The sequence below is a fragment of the Lissotriton vulgaris genome, chromosome 7 (assembly GCF_964263255.1).
Source record: "Lissotriton vulgaris chromosome 7, aLisVul1.2, whole genome shotgun sequence".
Taxonomy (NCBI): domain Eukaryota; kingdom Metazoa; phylum Chordata; class Amphibia; order Caudata; family Salamandridae; genus Lissotriton; species Lissotriton vulgaris.
Window position 1 is genome coordinate 1725032231 of NC_141695.1, and position 20935 is coordinate 1725053165.

General features: G+C 47.1%; 1 protein-coding gene across 1 annotated transcript in view; it reads left to right on the forward strand.

The window, feature by feature from the left end:
* The first annotated feature begins 1133 nt into the window (after nt 1–1133).
* LOC147706447 (complement C1r subcomponent-like) overlaps nt 1134–20935 on the forward strand; it is a 95411-nt gene continuing 75609 nt past the window's right edge. The window contains exon 1 of the mRNA XM_086932957.1: nt 1134–1277. Coding sequence (XP_086789083.1) covers nt 1153–1277 — 125 coding nt within the window. The 5' untranslated portion in view covers nt 1134–1152. The remainder of the gene's footprint in view (nt 1278–20935) is intronic.

The following is a 20935-nucleotide window of genomic DNA, read 5'->3' on the forward strand; positions in this document are numbered from 1 at the left end:
GCAGGGTGGCTTTGCACGGCGTCGTAAATCTTTTACTTTACATGGTGCAAAAGTGACTCAGGGCTCTCATAAATAGGCCCCAAGGTTTTTTTGCTTAGTCAATAGGTTTGGTTTTACAAATATGAAATGTGCACCAACGGAGCGTAAATTACTGTCCGCAGTTATATGAATAATATGGACTACTGCTGTCCCGGACACCTAGCCCAAGGGCACATATTGCGTCAAACATCGCTGGCTGTACTATAACGGAGTATTAAAAAAGCAAATCCTTTTTGTATCACTTTTCACTGATGCCGCGGCTTGTAAAAGTGAGCAGATTTTGCTCCAGTCTGTATCGCAGAAAAAAAGTTTGTCACATGAAAGGAGAAAATGAATTGTAAAACCATGGAACAAAATACACAACTATTGTTGTCAGACTGAAAGATGGCTCCATGGGTCAAGTGTTTGCTGCTGACAGCTCGTGTGATCTTCTGCAGGTCATCCATTTGAATCACAGGAAGAACTCAGCATTTCATCCTTCTGAAGTCGAAAATTACTTGGATACTTGGTAAATAGCTAGAAATAGTAATAAAAATTGTGGTGCTAAGCGCTATTTAAAGAACTAATTATCATGAATAATTTTACATCAAGTAAAATAACTTTAGTAAAAGAGGAGCAAAATAGTTTAGAATATGTTGATGCTTCCATAATCAGACATTGATTCATTTTGAAATGTCAGGTGTCCTATCTTTCACATCTTGGTCAAACTACATCCAGCGCCCTGTCAACCAAGGGCTCCTAAAGGATGCCACGTTAATCAGAGCGCCTCGTGATCTTGTCATGTTATCCAAAAAGTCTACGTACAGTAGTATACTTATTACATAATTTAGCAAAAATATCGTACAGCCAGTGCCATCAATTTTATACCTGGATCAACATTTTTGTAAACATCTCGTGCGCCTGCTGCTCATTTTTGAAGCAGTAAAAATGGTGCAAAATGGATTTGCTACACTTTGTCCAATAGTGAAAAGATTTATGTGTCGTGTCCCTTTATGTGTGGAACTGGACAACTGCAGGAATCACTTTCACTTCTTTGTTTACTCATTTGGACAGAACACCCTTCTCCTCCCTCCAGGTTAAACATTACAGATCTTCCTCCTCAGCCACCGGTTCATGCTTTTTGTGGTCATTACACTGGCGGTCAGGCTCACCTCCTCACAGACCAGTCAGCCTCTGCCTGCGCCCCCCACAGACATGCCTCGCCGGCCGCTCCTGATACACAGCATGTTCATGGTGTGGTGAGTAAGGGCAACTTAGAGCAGGGGGCACGAGGCACAACGTTTCTGCAGACTCTAACTTAAATGTGCAGACAAGCAGGTTTGTGGATTTCTTTGATCATAGTGTGCACTTCCGGCAGCAGAAAATACCGGAGTGTGTCATATTTTACACCACAGTAAATTAAGGCCAAGGGCAATATTGTGCCCCTTGATGGCCCCCTGGGGAAAGTACAGTCGCAGACTACTATTCCCCTGGGGTGCATTGTACAGAAACAGGACGCGGGTGGGATAGGTTGCTTTGGGGAAGGGGCGGGCTAGTGGATATATAAGAGTCAGGAAGGTTGTGCTGTCCTCTTCCTGAGTTTGAGCACCGCAGGGAGGTTTGGAGATTTTAAAATAATAATTTGTGTCCACCCGCCAACCCTACATGAATATGGGATGGTGTGGGGGAGGGTACACCATCTGCCAGCTTAGGACAGATTGTAGGGGACAGGCTGTCTCTTGAGGGTGGAGAGTCACATGCAGGCGTATCCAATCCCTTGCGGGGGAGAACAGACGGTGTGCAGGACTTCTGCAAGCAAGAAAAGAGTTTCAGTGGATGGTGTTTGGTGGGAAAATTACAGAGAGTCTGGATATATGGGAAGAGCTCAGTGAGTGGAAGAGGAAAGTATGAAACCAGGTATGAGGGCTGGGGATGGAAGTTGGTGAGAAGTGTGACTCGTTACGGGAGGTGTGGGGGTGTCATATTTACAAAATGTGATGATATTGTTCATATATTTATTAAAGTTCAAATAAAGGGGTCGATTAGGATCGCGGACGGACTTGCGTCCGTCCACGACCCCAGAGCAGCCTCCTGTGCAATTAGGATGTGACCGCAAGGTTTGCGGTCACATCCTCTTTTTTTAACATTGCGGCGGGTGGAGCTTCAAGCTGCACCCGCCGCAATGTTAAAAATGCACGCATTGCATTTGCATGCAGTAAGAGGCAGGCACCGCGCGGTGCCTGCCGCTTTCTTCATGCAAATGCAGGGGGGTACCATAGGTACCCCCCATGTGCACCCCCCACCCTCCTTCACCTAGGGGGCCCGCAACAGGCCCCCGCAGTGAAGTTCCGTATGCTTTTCCACGGCGGAAAACCCGCCGCGGAAAAGCATAATTTAAAGGCCATCCTAATATGGTGGACGGTGTCTGGAAGACACCGTCACCATATTAAAGCTTTTCCGCCGCGGTTGTAAGCCGACCGCGGCGGAAAAGCTGCGGATGGAAACCAGGACCCACCAGCCATCCTAATGTGGCGGTGGGTCTTTGGTCAGTCCGCTGCGGTTTTTCCGCATCCTCGGGGCCGGCGGTGGCTTCCGCCGGCCCGAGGATGCGGAAAAACCGCAATCATAATGACCCCCTAAGTGTATGCAACCGTGTCCTAATAAATGGACTTTTGCTAAATCATGGACATGGAGTCTTTTTATTGCTCCATGCAGCAAGTAGGATGCAATATGCTGCAGGTACATTCACAATCAGATATTCAAACCATTTTACAGGGAGTTTCCTGCACAAAAAAGACAAAGATAGCAATTGCTGCTTAAGGGCAGGAAAAAAGTGCAAATATCCTCAGATTTCATTGGAGGGCGGGGGCTGGAGGGGGGAGTGAGGGAAATGTGTATCTCCATTGGGAAAATTGGAGAAAAATAAACAAAAAAGTTATTTCTGCTAAGGCACGTTTCTGCATGATTTGCTGATGCAGACTGTACTCACGTTGAAATCCATAATAGTATTTATCACATTAGGTGACCTATTGATAATCTAAGACTTTTGTAGATGTCCAGGAATACTTCTGTTTCTTTGTGCATCCCATAACATTTGGAAATTTACTACAAAGAAAGAAGAAGCCACAGGGAGTAGATATTGCCTTATAAATTCTGATTGATTGATTCCAAACTCATCTTTGTGAATCTGGCTAGGGTTAGAGTGCGAATAGGTTGGCAAATCACACCATATTGATTATTTTATTTGTGTCTAATGCTGCAATATTCATCATGATTCTGGCATGACAATGTCCAGCAAAGGCTTTAATGGCTCTATGCGGCACGCTGAATTTTATGGAAACTGCCTATTTTCCACGTAAATTCCATGGATGGTTCTACCTCGATTCCGTTACACATCAAATATTACAAGTTGTTTGTACTAGCCACTTGCCAAGATTTTCCACATTTCCTAAAATATAACAATGACATCATACCCCAGAATAGTGTGACCACTTCCTGCCTGGCCCCCACAGGTACTGTTTCCAGTAATGGAATTTCATGTGATCGACTACTGCATTCTGGGTGTTGTAGTCCTGTTTTGCTTCCATTGACCTAATTAGAGTACACACCTGAAACCCTATTCATGAACTGCATTTTGTAGTATGTTTAGCAGCATGACAACAAAACTACTAAAGTAATACAAAATGCTATTCATAAAGTGTAAATCTCCACCTCCCCTTTTATACTGTCAGGAGCTCCTCAAACATGTAAGTTTACTACTAAGCATGGGCGAATTTTGCGAATCTGGCGTTCGCGAATTTTGCGAATTTGCGAACTCGCAATCCGCAAAATCCGCGAATTCTCGCGAATTTGCGGATTTTTTTTGTGTTCGCAAGGGTTTCTGCCAGTTCGCGAGGATTTGGTACTAGTTCGCAATTGCGAACTTACTTGTCGGCTCGCAACGGTCGCGACTATGTTGTTTCTACGTCTGGTTCATCATCACAGCCTCCCAGCACCCTCTGTTTCACCACTGCCACCCTCTCTTTCACCCATGCCACCCTCTGTTACATCAATGCCACCCTCTGGTTCATCATCACTGTAGAAGATGGGGGGGAAAAGCAAGCACACCTGCCCTGCTTCAACTGACATGAATTAATTTGGGGTTAGTTTATTAACAACACCTGCCCTGCCCCAACTGACAATAATGAATTAGGGGCTAATTTATGTGTCACTGAATTTGAAGTTCCAGCCTGGCACCTGCTTGTCTGCTCCCTTAGCTGTAAATCAGGACCTTTGTGGCATACAGTTACGGTCAGAGCAGGGTCACACAATAGTTGCAAGTAGGCAACCGAATTCTGGAGGGCCCCCTCAGGAAGCACTACAGGGAATCGTTACAAATCATGAGATTGACCTTTTGCACCTGCTCATTGGTTTTGCTTTTGCAAAAATCGTTTTTCGGTAATTTCGCGCTATTCGCGAGGCTCGGCGTCGTGCGAAACCGACCGCGGAAGCCGCCAATTCGTGCGAATGAGCTTTATATTTTTTTGCGGCGTGTTATTTCGCGATGTTTTTTGCAGTATTCGCGAGCCGCTTGCAGCACAACACGCGAATTTACCCCAAGGTCGAGTACGGGCGCGGCCATTTTGTTTGCGTGACGTATTTCCGTTTCCGCCCGCTATGTATAATCTCGCGAAGTAAGCGCATTGCGAGTACAAGTTCGCGCGAGATCGCGAGGAAAATTGCGTGCGAACTTACTTTCGTGCTCGTGAACGGGCGGCCATCTTGTTTTTCATTCATTTCCTGTGTCTGGGCATGGTGTTTATCCTCTTGCTATCTTTACCATCCTTTGCTTGTTTTCAGGTTTTTTTCGAACGATTTTGCTTCTTATCTATCCCTCTCTTTTCCTAGCTGTATATTTTTGTCTTTTCTGCTATTTTTGTTTACTTTTAAACTACTTTTTTAAACTCTTTTCTTTTCTTCTTCCCTATCCTATTCCTTCTTAATTTTCTACTTCCTACCTTACCTGCCCAGACCATGGTGAAGCCAGGCGCCGTGAAGCTGCCCAGGCACTCGAGGGCCGCAGCGGCGGCGGGGAGGAGGAGTCCTGGACCCCGTGCCAGGACAGCATGGGGGCGATTGAGGAGGTAGCAGGTGACGCGACGGGAGATCTTCAGCCCGGAGGAAGTGGGCGGGCTGGTCTTCTTCGTCCAGCGCCGCCTGCCCAGGACCATCACGGGAGGCGGCAAGATCGCGGCCGGCTACAACATCCGGGAGCGCCGGAAGCGGTGGCAGAAGGTGTGCTGGGCCATGTCCCAACTCTCCGGGGTCCAGCGCACCTACAGCCAGGCCACCCACCGCTGGACGGACCTCCTGGACCGGGAGCGCGACCTGCTGGACCAGCTCGGCTTGGAGATCCCCGGGCTTGGTGAGTAGTAGTAGCTATTTCATCACTCACTACTATGTTTTCTCCTGCTCTGTGTTGTTGTATTGCAAATATTTGTTTTTTACATGGAGCAAGCCAATAATGCTGCTGACGATTACATTGTAGTTAAATTATATTTCAAAATCTTCTGTGCATTTCAGGTGCACTGCTCTCCTTCTCAGTGGCGTTGCTACTATGCTTATTTGTTTTCTATTTTGTGGTCTCATTGGCCTGAGTAACTATTATGTATGAGTGTACTTTACAGAACTGCTTAATGCTAGACACTAGGGGGCAGATTACATTTACAAGCCCCTTGCGCCACGTTTACGTTGCCTTGCGTGACGCAACAGCGGCGTAAACGTGGCGCATCCCTGCGAGTCATTTACAGCGTGACACATCTAGGGAGATGCGTCACGTTATAAAGCCATGGGCCTGCGCCACAATGGGTGCGTTCCTAGTACGCAGGGTGGGCAGTCCGGCGGCTGTGCGCCTCGCAAAAGTGCCTGCGTGAAATCTACAAGATTTAACGCAGGCTCTTCTGCAACGCTGCTACGTCAATTCAATTCCTTATGCCTGCTTGAAGCAGGCGTAAGGACTGACACAGCATGTTAAGTATTGGGTGGCCCTGAGCATTACTGGAGTTGCATTGCGTTGGCGACGTGACTCCAGCGATGCGCCGCTCTTACGTGACGAGATGCGTCACGCAAGTGCCTACCCTTGCGCCAGGGCGCGCCGCATTGTAAATGAGGCGCATCTGCCGTGTCGCAATTGTAGTTTTGCGTGACGCATTTGATCTGGCGCATCTCTGGAGATGCGCCAGAACGTGTAAGTAAGTATGCCCCTAAGGGGCAGAATTGCAATTACCGTCGCATCCCTGCAAAGTAGCAGGGATGCGCCAGTAATTGTGCGGCCCGCTACCACCACCAAACATGGTGCGCCGTATTTGCAATGTGGCGCACCATGGGCCCAAAACGTCACTGAAGCTTTACTGCTGGAGTTGCGTCGCAACGATGGCGCAGCTCCAGCAATGCTCTGGGGTACCCTATCTCCCCAATGCTGGGTCAAGCCGTACGTCTGCTTCAAGCAGGTGCAGGGTTTGTGTGACGCATCATTGTCCTAAAGGTGACTGATTGAAATTTTGTAGATTTCCCTCAGCCACTTTTAGGATGTGTTCCAGCGCAGGAATGCCCTCCCTTGCGCCGGAACGCCCCCTGATGGCGCAGGGCTTTATAACGGGATGCATCTCCCAAATGCGTGACGTTGTTATAATATTATACGCCGCACCATGGCGCCTCTTTTGTTCAGCTGCTGCGTCACAAAAGTCACGCAAGAACGGAGCAAAAGAGCCGCAAGGGGCTTAAATCTGCCCCTTCCTTTGTACCCCAGACAATAAGAAAAATAGTGGCGGTGGATTGATAGTTTGACTATTTAAATGACTGGTTATGTAGCAGGCAACTGTTAGTGTTGTCACTGATCTGATTGAAATCACAATGGAGTTTGTCTGTCACTTTGCGTCTTGCCTGCGGACTGCTGCCTGCCAGTCCTAGGTGAACCTTTCAGTACTTTGTTTAGTGAGTTACGTGACTTTCGAAGTCGCAGGTCCGCAAATCAATGAAAACTAACCCTAATCAATATAATTTCGCGGAAATATTTTGTTATTGTTGTTTTGAAATGTTTGATTTGGTTGACATTGACAAGCAACAATCATCCATGTTTTCTGTTCTTTCTTTCATGTTGTACGTCAGCTCCCCCCAGGGGCGAGGGGACACAGGAGCAGCAGGCGGCGGATGCTGTTGAACAGGGCCAGGATCGGGCAGGCGAGGGCTCCTTTGCTGGCCCCAGTAAGTTTTCATTTTAGACTAGTACCTATTTTTCCTAGCGTTCCTCATTTGATTTTTTCAAAATCGTCTTTGATCTTCTTGTAGACTGTATCTAAATTCTTATCCTGCCTCTACTATGACTCCCTGTGGTATTACTAGATTATTCTTATTAGTCTGTCTGTGTAGCTAACTAAGATTGCACGGTTGGCGAAACTCCCATTCTAGTCAGCAATAGCTCTATCAACTTAGTGCAGTCCTCTGGGATTGTCCATAATGTCTTTTGAAGCGTTCTATCTGCTTTGAAAATTCCCAACTATAAAATGTGAATGACCACCAAGAAAGAATAAGATACTACCTTTTGGTTTGGATAGGAGGACAATCCATGCCACTACTGTTGCGGGGACAATTCTTCTGCAGAAACAGAACTATGGACAATAAATAGTGCATTGCTTATCAATTATAATAGGCGCTGTTAGAGTTTCCACATACCTCTGTGATAACAGACTTTGAACCCCCAATGTCCTTACTGACTGACTACATAGTGTGGCACAGTCATTTACCTCCCGAATTCATCGATGATAGATCCCCAATGATGATTATCCAACGCAGCTCAAGAGTACGGAGTGAGAGTCAAGAAGTGTCAGAGGCACGGACTCATGCTTGCAAAAATTGCAAAACCTTTCGCTCAGTCACTCTAGTCTGGACCAAAAAACACAGAGTCTATTTAAGTTTAAAAGCTTTATTAAAAGTAAACACATTTATTAAAGTGAAGTCATAATAAAACTAAACGTTTAACTGATAATGGAAAAGTGGTTAGTGCTGACGATTAATTGAAGACATTTCTTGTGGTCGAGCCGAGCTCTCACCTGGTTTCAACTTGATCTTGTTGTTAGAAGTCCATCTTCTGTCTGTGTGGAGAAAAATGGTGCGTGTTAAAAAGCCAGCCTTCGTCAGTTGTGCCAAAAAGTGCAGCAAGACAACACCCTTCCCTGGAAAAAGGGACATTTTTTTTTACTTCAGAGTAGACAGTCACAAATTACATTGTTTTCACATGTCTTCATTCCTAGACCAAATACTAGTGAGTGGTTTATTCTAACATTCTTAAATGTACTTTGTAGGTGGAAAATCTGGTGGCGGGGCCAGCGCGGAGGTGGTGGTGCTCGACACGGAGGCGGAGGGCAATTCTTCAGGGGAAGAGGCAGCGGCTGTAGTGCCGGCTGTCAGAGTTGAGACGGTGGTGGTGGCGGGCAGAGGTAAGCTCTTATATATTCCTTACTTATTGAGATTGAAGACGTGGCTGGGAAGGAAAGAATATGAGATGCATGGCTGGGTGAATGATGAAGCAATGATGGGTGGAAGGACAACAGCCTGGGTGGGTGACACAGAAACTGTATGTGTCCATATACCTGGATCATGCTACTATCTGACTCTTAGATAGCATATGTGTATCTAGAGCAGGGGTACTCATAGTACGGCCCGCGGGCCGGTGGCGGCCCGGCAAGCCTTCCTTGGCGGTGCACAGACCTTGCAGACAATCACTGCTCCCCCGGCCCCCACAGAGCAGAGGCTTTGTTGTATTTCACCTGTTAGCACCCCTGCATCTCCACTCTGACAATCACGGCTCCCCCGGCCCCCACAGAGCAGAGTGGAGATGCAGGGCCACAAAGAGGTGAAATAGAACAAAGCCTCTGCTCTGTGGGGCGAGCAGTGATTGTCAGGGTGGAGATGCAGGGGCGCTACAACAAACAAAGGCTCAATAATATGTTAATGGTCTTTTAAAGACCTGTTAAGTATTTTGGTGTGGCTGTCTGTGTGTGCACGTTGAGGAAGCTGTCTCAGCCTGGGCTGAAGGCTGACACAGACAGACACACACACAGTGAGATGACAGAGGGGGAGGGAGAGGGAGGGCAGGAGGGAGAGAGAGATGGAGAGGGAGGGCAGGAGGGAGAGCAGGAGGGAGAGAGATGTATGTAAATGCTGGGTCTGGTGGCTCAGTGGATGAAGGCATCTGCTGCAGGGACCTGTGTGCAACCTCATGGTCACAAGTTTTCGTTTTGCTTTAGCCCTGCCCCCTCTGACTCCGCCCCACCAGTGTGGCCCTCGGCCAAAAACTACACTGTAAATTTAGCCCCCGAAAGAAAGTTTGTGAGTATGTAACACTGCACCCGTACGTCCGTTCCAGTGTAGGAAAGGCAAGGAAAAGAAGTTGTAATTTTGTCCAAATACTACCATCAATAGTAGCAGTAGTTTGTATTGCAAGCACAGCATAGATCCGGTTATTACGGTGGCCACTCCCTACCTCTCTTAATAAGTTTAGTAGTACTCAGTCATTCATGTGTGGATGTATCACTGGTCACTCAATGAAAAGCAAAGCACCTAAAGTCATCCCATATGTAAGCAAAAACATCCCATATGAAGTGATAGATAATCAGATTATTTATCTTCTTCATTTTCCATTTCTAGTACTCATTTGCACTGTAGGGTGAAAGTTAAATTAATTAAGCAGTAGCCCTTGTAACAGAGTATTCTCAGTGCCACCCGTAATAGAAAAGTAAGAGCTTCACCACCTGCATGTACTGGACCGGTACAGTAACGCAAGTCTAGGTCACTCATCATGGCGTGCGTCTCTTTTTCTCGGGTGCAGGTTCACTGCGCTGGCATTATGCCGGCTTGCAGAAGATAACGTACCAATTTTCCTAAACAAGAGACAAGAAGAAGAATAAGACTGGTGTACTTTCATAGTCGACTCCAATGGAAGTCCATAGTGCTCGTAGAATTTGTTCCTTAAACTCCCACTAATGTTAGAGCAAGGATGAAGAAGTGGGAGGTTAGATAGATACTGGCCTCAATAGTTATGTAATGCGCTTGCAAGTTGCTAGTTGTACTGTAACACAAATTTCTGCTGAATGATTGAGTTAATCTTAAAGAGCATTGGTTACAGACTATGTCTTTCTTTCTTCATATAGATGCTCCTTCCAAACCAACAAGGAGGAAGGAGCTGGCAAGAGCGGCCCGGCAACGGAGGATCGATGCCACTGTTGCTGAATATCGGCGGGTGGTGGCCCTGGAGGGCGACGAAAGTACGCAGTCGACCACGACAACAACGTCGGCTGCATCGGCCTCCGTGCCCCCACGGGCTGCCACCCAGCACAGTGCTCCAGCCAGAACGAGCCGGGCTGCCAAAGCCAAACGCCGATGCTGAGTAGCAAGGACAACAGCTGCCTCTCACAGCCATTGCAACTGCAAGGCACGTCTGCGCCGCAGTACCCTGAGGTTGTCCCGCCTTCAGCAGGAGCTCCACCACTTTACCAACGTGTTGGAGGGGCTCCGCTTAGAGCACGCCTTGCTCTGCGAGGAGTTTGATGCCGTGGCCCAAAAAGTCAACAGCATCCACCCATAGTGTCCCTTGCCCCTTTTTTAGAGACTTTTGGGGGGTGGGAATCGGGAGTTGTGTTTGGGACTTTTAAAGGACAACCGTTGGTGTTAGGGAGGGTCTTGCGGGAGATTATTTTATTAGGGATATAAATATACTTTTTCAAACTTTATCTGAGCATACCTGTTTTTTACTGCTTGCCTGGTGGGTGGGGGTTTAACAGTAACTTTGTTTTCCTGAAAGTTTAGTTCCATTTTCTTCCTTTAAGTGTAAATGCCCAAATGTTTTCAACACTAAGTGCCTCTCACAGAGTAAGTGAAGTGAATTCAAGAGTCCTAGGACTATAGTAGTACTACCGTCAGTCTCTCGTCTCTCCTAATACTCCATTATACTCCCTCCCACCAAACGCTTATCTTACCTGTAATTTGTGTTTGAAAGTAGGGCTAGGCCCAGGGCTGGCTCCATGGGAAAAAGCGAATAAGGTTGGCAATCCTGGGCGGATGAAATGTCCTCATTGAGGTGGTACTAGTGGTGTGACACAGTGGCAGTTGCATGCCTATGGAAAAAAAGAAAATGAGACCTGGTGTGTCCTTACTGTAGCATTACAACGGTACAATAGAGAATATAGCAGGTGACAGTACACTAGACTACAACAGTGCCACAATGTAGCCTAACAAATGGTAAAGTATTTATAGTATAACTTGTATTTGCGTAGGATTTCTTTGACATTGGCTAATACTACAAGAAATAGTACTGAAGCTGAGTAAGTCTAGAATATATCCTCGGATTCCTTCACCAGCCTGTTGCTATGACCTTATCCTCCCCAGCAAGTGTGTGGAATTATTGATGTCAGTTAGTCACACATCAAGCAAAACCACACAACCCTAGGGAAGAGGGTTAGGGTTTGTAAAATGGATAGGAATGGGGGTTTCTTTTTGGGTAGGTTTTGTTGAGAGAAAAAAAAAAGCACAGCATGGACAAACAATAATTGAACATAAAGAAATTTTTAGTTACAAAGCTAACCATAAATCTTTTACGTGACATAAAGGAAGTGCATGCACTACTGAATGCATTGTTACAGAAAAGTAAGTAGTACTTTCGACAACCGTGAATGCCAGAATGCGACAGTACAGGGCTACATTAAATTAGGTTAAAAAAAATAGCCGAAGTAAAACATATAGAATGGCTGTAGGGATCAATTTAGAAGCAGAGAGAGATCCAAGAAATGCAGTCACACACACTCATTGAATAAAATAATGGATACTGTATCTGTATTGTTGTAGTTGTCCTGTTGAATTTGGTAAGTAAGTTGCATGCAGCAAACAATTCCTCTTATTAGCGGCACTCCTCCATTCCAGCTGACCCTTCGTCCATCAATGTTGGTGACCAGAAGACACCCTGTACACTGCCTGCCTGGCGGATGCTGAATTGCGGCTCGCTAATGTGAAGCCTGACTCCATCCTTTTTTCCCCATCGCAGACTGAAACCCGGCCTGTAATTATTGAACGAAAAACATCACTGATAAATAAATATAAGGTATGTACGCTGTGTAGTGCATAAAGTCACACTTTGATTTTCCTAATAGACAGTACAACATTTTTGAAAGTGCGTACTCTCTCTGAGTCACCTTTTAAAGGATAAATATGTATGGGCGAATTAATTTAGCGGATCTTTCCCCTGAAGCTAGGTGTACTGTAAACTGTGTTTTAGAGCAAAATTAGACCTTACCAGCAGTAAGTATACGGCTGTAGAAGGTTGAGTTCCAACGTGTTGCCACCTCCTGGATGAGTGCTTTCACTGGCATTCGACGTTCATATAGCAGGCTCCTCAGATGCTTCCGGGCCTTAAAAGAATGGCTGAAATGGTTGCACATTTTTCGGCAGGTGTCCACTACCCTGTACGCTGCACTTTCTTTATCACTCAAGAATTTTTTGACAACCAGGTTTATACAGTGCGCCAAACACGGCACTCTGAAATCTTCACCCAGCTCCATGGCCTCAACTACATTGGCGCCATTATCCGTGGAAACATAACCAATCTGGCGTTTTTTGGGGGACAGCCAGTCAAGGACCTTTGTGTTAAACACATCCAAAATGTTTTCTGCTGTGTGACATTTCTCCAAACCAAACATGGCTAGTGTTGCATGTTTCCGAGCAGCTTTAAAAACTTGGTCCGGGTCAACACCTGCGTTTAGCTTTGCTTTAACCCCTGAAAAAGAGATCCAGTGTGCAATGATGCACATGTAATCAGCGCCTGCGCCACTGGTCCACATGTCTGTTGTCAGATGTATAGTGTGAACAGCACTCTTCTGCAAAGCTGCCCCAATCACCTCCAGAACATCTTCATGTAGTGCTGGAACCGCAACTCGGGCAAAATAGAACCGGCTAGGAACCTTCCATTTAGGGTAGAGCGCTGCCACTAATTCTAGAAAACCAACCCCTTCTACAAAAGAAAAAGGGAGAAGGTCCAGAGCTAGCATTTTAGCCAGCTTAGTGTTATACAGACGCGTCAGTGGGTGGTTGCGTTCATATTGCGCTTCTGTAAACAACATCTTTTTAATGTTGCCCTGGAGCAAGGATTTACGGGATGATGATGATGATATCTTCGACCCAGTTACGCTCGCTGATGAACTTTTTCGCATTGGTGTATCACTCTCTCCCACACTCTTAGTGTGGCTCACATGGGGTGTGCTGCTGACAGGGGTACTGGGTGTAAGTGAAGTGTTTGACACGTCTTCTTCCTCCTCGTCATCATCAGATGAAACATCAACTTTTTCATTACGTGCAATTCGGGCTTCCTTGATCGCCTGTAGGTGCGCAAACCATTGGACAGTGTGCTGTCTCCTAAGATGACCTCTCAGGCCTCCGGTACCATAGTTGGTACCAAACTTACCACGACTGACTCGAAGCTTACAAATGCTACAAATGACTATGTTTTCCTTTTTTGGGCAAACAATAAAGAAGTCCCAAACTGCAGACTTGAAATGTCTTTGGGGGCCGGAGGAGGCGGCGATACTGGTGGTGGTGGTCCTGCTGCTAATGCCAGATGAAGTGGAGGATGTGGATTGCCGAACTTCAGTACATTTTGCACTTTCACCACCACTAATTGAGGTCGAGGTGGATGGAGGTCCCTTCTTGCGAGTAAGAAATATGGAAGCGGTAGGTGTTGGTGTACTAGTTAACTCCAATGATTGTTGTGTTTCCATTGCCTCCTCGTCGACATCATCATCACGCTCAGCAGCTTCTCGGGATAGGGTCAAAATGTCTCTTTGCTGCATGCCCACTGGGGCTGCAGTGACCTTTATGATGACTGGCTCGTCGTCGTGAGAGGCTTCATCAGCAGCAGTATCCGTCACTTCTTGTTGAGCCTCATCACACTCCATAGCTATGAGTTTTTCGACGACCTTCCTTTTACGCTTAGGTACCTTTGTCAGATCATGGTGTGCCTCACTCTCAGACTGCCGTGATGGTTCCCAATCTTCATCCAGATCATCAGAAGGAGGTGGGCTTGAAGAAGATGTAGACACCCCCCTTGATCTTTTCCTTGCTAGGGATGTGGAAGACAATGAATGATCATCAGGAGGAGTGGCTTCCTCAAATGATACCTCGGTTTGATTGTCAATTTCTTGATGTGCCCCTACTTCGGGAGGAACAACTATTGTGGGCACTTGTGACCCTCCATGCACCTCTGCTTGCGCATCTCCATGCGCTGCCTCTCCTTCCACATGTACTTGGGCTTGTACTTGCACATGTTGTTGTTGTTGCGGCTGTGGTTGTTCAACACTTGTCAGATGAGTTACAACAACCTGTGTTGATTCAGGGACATTGCTGCTACTTTCTTGCGATGAGCCAACATCACTGGTCGATGGTGATTGAAGAAGTACACTGACTGCCTCTGCAGCACTCAAGGGCTTTGACTTAAGTTGGCGTGGTGGTGGTGGTGGAGGCACTGAGCCCAATGGAGCGGGGGTGCTTCTCCCGGCTTGGTCCCCAGCAGATCCCGCTGCTGCTACAGGCGTACTTTTTTTTTACTCCCAAAAAACGCGGCGGCCGGCACACCAGCCTCCTTGGTGACTTGCTTCTTCTGCTCCTTACTGGCAACTTTCTTGCTAGAGGAGCTACGGAGAACTTTTTTTGGGGCCATCTTCTTCAGAGCAGGTCAGAACAGCAGGCCGCAGTTGCACGAGTTGCAGAGTTGTCTGTGGCCAGACGTGACGTCGCGTGACGTTATGCTGCACACACACACCGCTGCAGGACTTCTTCCTGGCACTGGTGGTTCTCTTGAGTCTTGTGCACCTAAAAGCAATGGAAGACAGAGGAACATCAGTTCAGTTATACACCCCAAAAAAATTGAAAAAAAAACAGAAAAATCAGCACAATCCCATGCCCTCCATGATGTTTAAATTCAAGACACCCCACAGAAAGACTAGGCCCATGCAACACTCACTAGTCACTACCCCTTGTGAAAAGGCCACAACAACAGGCCAAAAAAACAAAAATCACAGAAAAATCAGCACAATCCCAAGCCATACAGCCCCTCCATGATGTTTAAATTCAAGACAACCCACAGAAAGACTAGGCCCATGCACCACTCACTACCCCTGGGCATAATGGATGAAAGCTAGGCAAAATGGGTGCAGGCCTGAGAACACTGCCTGCATTCAAAATGGCCCCCTCCCTCACAGCACATGGCCAGGGCCTGTAGCAGCACTCAAAATGGCCCCCAACCACATGGCCTGTCCAAAACAGGCCAAAAAAACGAAAATCACAGAAAAATCAGCACAATCCCAAGCCATCCAGCCCCTCCATGATGTTTAAATTCAAGACAACTCACAGAAAGACTAGGCACATGCACCACTCACTACCCCTGGGCATAATGGATGAAAGCTAGGCAAAATGGGTGCAGGCCTGAGAACACTGCCTGCATTCAAAATGGCCCCCTCCTTCACAGCACATGGCCAGGGCCTGTAGCAGCACTCAAAATGGCCCCCAACCACATGGCCTGTCCACAACAGGCCCAAAAGACGAAAATCACAGAAAAATCAGCACAATCCCAAGCCATCCAGCCCCTCCATGATGTTTAAATTCAAGACAACCCACAGAAAGACTAGGCCCATGCACCACTCACTACCCCTGGGCATAATGGATGAAAGCTAGGCAAAATGGGTGCAGGCCTGAGAACACTGCCTGCATTCAAAATGGCCCCCTCTCTCACAGCACATGGCCAGGGCATGTAGCAGCACTCAAAATGGCCCCCAACCACATGGCCTGTCCACAACATGCCAAATAAATGAAAATCACAGAAAAATCAGCACAATCCCAAGCCATCCAGCCCCTCCATGATGTTTAAATTCAAGACAACCCACAGAAAGACTAGGCCCATGCACCACTCACTACCCCTGGGCATAATGGATGAAAGCTAGGAAAAATGGGTGCAGGCCTGAGAACACTGCCTGCATTCAAAATGGCCCCCTCCCTCACAGCACATGGCCAGGGCCTGTAGCAACACTCAAAATGGCCCCCAACCACATGGCCTGTCCACAACAGGCCAAAAAAAATGAAAATCACAGAAAAATCAGCACAATCCCAAGCCATCCAGCCCCTCTGTGATGTTTAAATTCAAGAAAACCCACAGAAAGACTAGGCCCATGCAACACTCATTACCCCTGGTGAAAAGGCCACAACAGGCCACAAAAACGAAAATCACAGAAAAATCAGCACAATCCCAAGCCATCCAGCCCCTCCATGATGTTTAAATTCAAAACACCCCACAGAAAGACTCAGTGCACCCACCACTGAGTACCCTTGGGCAAAAGGCCCCAAAACAGCCCAAAAATCGAAAATTCCAAAATTGTAGTTGCAGCAACTGTAATGCCCCAAACAAACTTACTAATCCAAAAGTGATCCAAAGAAAGTCAAAAAGGCCTCAAATCCAAATATCCAGCAGCATCCACAAAAAGTAATCCTCCCAGCTCCAGATCAAACTGAAAAGTGACCAGGAGATGGACAAGGCACTGGGAGGAGCCTGCTGGACAGGAACAGGAAGTTGAAGACAGTGGGGCACTTCCTTCCTCCCACCCCCCCTCCCCAAAATGGACTCCTCGCAAAAAAAGTGCAGGCAAATGTCAACCTGAGGAGTAATTCAGATAAAAATCATTATTTCCAGAAGGATTATGCTGCTTGCTGGTGGATTTCTTGTGCAGAATTGCAAATTTTGTATTTTCGCGAGTGCGAGATTGTTGCTGCTCGCCGCATCTCCAAGCTCGCAATTGCAAAGTACCGCGATACGTGATCACGGCGTACTCGCGTTGACAAACTCTCGCTGTACAAGTTGGCAAGCCGCGATTACGTAATCGCGCTTACCAAATTCTCGCGGGATCCCGCAGCAAGATCCAAAATGGCGCAGCACTCGCAAAATATCAAGAAAAATACCTCGGCAAACGATGAATGACGGTAAGTAAACGCCGCGCGCCGCAAAATTGTATCATCAAGAAAAAAAAAATCCGCTGCGTGCGAATTTGCGGATTTTGCGGGAAAATCGCGAATCTCGTGGATTGCGTATTTACCGAAAATCCGCAAAATCCGCGAGCGGAACGGATTTTACGCCCATGATAAGGGGCCGATTCCGATCTCGGTCGGAAGGGCACCAAATCGGGTTCGGCATTAGCAGATCAGATTCGGAGGCTGAATTTCCGTCCCGCTCTTACACGGGTCCAGACGTCAAAGTACGATGCGAACAAGCGTGAAATCTCTGTCCGAATCGTTTCCGGGTCCAATCCGCTTCGTACCTCTCGGCCGTAAGCTAACCGTGGTACGCAATGGAGGCAAATTCCGACCGAGCCAGCACGATGCTCGATTCTGACAGCCGGATTGAGTTGGAGCGTCCGGCTCGCAAAATCGTTCGGAAGTGGACTTTGGGGGTCTGCGCCGGACCCCCTGTTACCCGCAGCCTTACGACTCGGACACAGGGGCTGACCCCTGGGTCTCCCTAACACAAGCAGGTACGCTGCGGATGGCACCAACGCGTACCCACTGTAGGGGGCGCACTTTTCCGCACCGTACCTATTTAGTCAATGGGAGCCCATATATGCATTGTACGATCGTTTCCCATTAACTTCTATGAGAGTCCGACCGAACCGAGTCTGACAGCATACGGCCGCATCATACTCGCTCGATCGGACTGCAGGAGTCAGGATCGGTCAGAAAACACTCCGGATCCGGCCCAGTCGGGGTGCTTTCCAACCGAGATTGGAATCGGCCCCTAAGGGACGGATTCTGATCTCGTTCGGAAGGGCACCAAATCGGGTTCGGCATTAGCAGATCGGATTCGGAGGCTGAATTTCCGTCTGGTTCCTACACGTGTCCGGACGTCAAAGTACGATGCGAACAAACGCAAAATCTGTGGAGAAGTGTGGCTCAGGGGTTAGAGGCGGCAGACCCGGAAGCTGAGATCGACCCTGGACCAGGGTTCAATTCCCCGCCTCGGCGGGTCTTGGGCTCAAAAATTCCACTGACTCGATAATTCTCGCTCCGGTGCCTTCTCAACTCACGGGTTCACACTCTGCGACTCTGGGCAATAGCTTGCTTAATCTCCACAACGGCCCCTCGCGGCGGGATGCCTGGCTTTCACCTTGTGGATACCCTGCCGGGGTTATCTCACAGGGGAATACCAGGACGGGTTCCCTAAGCAAGCGCCGGGAAACCCTTTGTGGGTAGCTGTGCGCTATATAAGCTCAAATACATTTACATACACATTTACACATCTCCGTCCGAATCGTGTCCAGGTCTAAACCGCTCCGTACGTCTCAGCCGTAAGCTAACAGTGGCGCGCAACGGAGGCGAATTCCGACCGAGCCAGTACGATGCTCAATTCTGACAGTTGGATCGAGTCGAAGCGTCTGGCTCACAAAATCTCCCGGAGGTGGACTTTGGGGGTCCCCAACACAGGCAGGTACGGTACCCATTCAGTCAATGGGAGCCCATGTATGCATTGTACGATCGGCTCCCCTTGACTTCTATGGGAGTCCGACCCAACCGAGTCTAACAGCATAAGGCCGCATCGTACTCACTCGGTCGGACTGCATGAGTCCGGATCGGTCGGAAAACACCCCGGATCCAGCCCGGTCGGAGTGCTTTCCAACCTATATCGGAATCGGCCCCTTAGTAGTGAACATAAGAGAAACTGGGGGACTGGCTGGAAAATGGGCTTACTGACTACAAAATGGGAGGGGCTTGGACTGGAGAAGTAGTGATTTACAGCAGGTTTTAGCAAGGAACATACACCCTCCCACCAAAGAGTGAACCTGTTGCTATTTACAAACTGCCCTTCTAAATTTACTACAGTTAAAAAAGGGACACAAAACAGTATTAAATTAGCTTAGAGCTGGAGTAAGCCTAGCACCACTCATGGCCAAACACTACTACTGTAATACCCTTCCATAGAAAACAATGGAGATAGGAACTTAAATAAAACCCCATAGGAAAGAATGTTAGACACAATTAGATTATTTAAAATAGTAAAATATATAAATATGCACATTTTAACGAAAAAACACAATATCAAAAAACATGTTAAGTGTTTCATATTTAATATTAAAACATTTCAATACTGTGTATGAATTTAAAAATGTGAAAAACTTATTATTTATTAAAATATAATTAATTTCAATTGTGGAAACCGTAATGCTAGGGGATACTGAATAAAAAAATTACGCAATAGTAAACAAACCCAGCCTCACTCTAGTTTGCATCGTAAACATGCCTGCATTTAAGATGCAATATCATAAGTGTGTTTTCCTTCTATATAAAGATATGCTTGTGTCAACATAAAAATCTGTAGCTCCATCTTCCTAGTAATAAGTGAGATGGCATCTGGTATCCTGTCTTTAACTTTCACCTGGTGTCAAACTGATCTAAGCCTGTACGCAGATCCCTAGGCCTGCCCCAGTCTATGTGAGGTCCTGGACTTCTCATTGACCTGGAGGAGTGCACAGAGTACACTCACTGTGTACAGTTCCTGTCTTAAGTATAGAGCCTAAAGTGGAGGCAACATCCAGAGTTTAAGAGGTTTCCATAGTGTGACCAGACCTTTTCATCTGTGTCACTGGGGTGAGGCCTACTAGCCCACCTGTCCAAAGTTTTGCTTTTATGTGTACTTCAAAATGTTTGTGCTGGCATCCTTTGTGTGTGTCAAGTATGTGCGTGTGGTTTTGTCGTGAGTGTAACACATCGATGATGAATGACGTCACCAAAGTAATGGAGGCCAACGGGATTCATTTTGAACATCCTTGGCCTGAACTAGCAAAACATGGAGGGTGGCAAATGTGTTCCCAGATATTGGAATTGTATTACCTGCATGCCTACAGCTAGAGGGCCACTGAAGTGAGGAGGGTGGAGACAGGGCCATCTCTAGAGATTCTATGAGGTTTTTCCGTTTGCAAAAATCTGCTAAGTAGTCTCCCTTGGCACTGGCATTTGGTGAACAGTTGGGTTGAGGGATTGGAATGCAGATTCTGTTACGAGAGGTGTGGAAATGTCTAAAGGAGGCATACCCTTTTGTGTATACCTGCTTACATCTTCAGCTGAGCTGATAACTGCTAGGTGCAGAAACCTCACACCTCTTTGTTCCTATGTTGTGGATGCAGCAGGTTGGAGAAGGCACTAGTGCTACCTTCACATGAAACTTCACTCTACACAAAGGTGTTTGCTGGTGAACAGCCTCAGAAGAGCACTTGGAAGGAGAACTCACCAAAACCGGTTCTACAGTTAGAAACAGTGGATCCACATCCCCTGTCCAGATGTTGTGAATACAAGTGGAACTATTATATATCAATAGCCTTACATGTGAGAACTCTCGTGCCCGCTGTCCTCACTGCCCATTTTTACTCACCCCAGCCTTGAAGAACCAAACACCCCTGATAACCACCAAAATGGCTTTGTTGAACTGCAGATCTTTGCCCAAACACACTCAGGAAATCCATATGCTACTAGAAGAAGAGCAACTTGAGATCCTGTTTCTCACAGAAACATGGCTCACCCCAGACTCGGACTATGATATTGTCCAGGCGTTACCTCAGGGCTACCTCTTGCAACACTTAGACCGAGAGAAGGTAAGAGGAGGAGGGATTGCTATCATCCATAGGGATCACATTCCATGTAGATTCCACGACAGCCCCCTATCGGACTGTGAAAATATACACTTTAGCATCCAGCTGTCTCCATGCAACTCCCTCTCAGGAGTCCTTATCTTCTGCCCACCAGGGCCCTTGGGCCAATTCTGTAGCTCCCTACTGGAATTCTCTACGGCCTTGTCCAGCACTTCGTC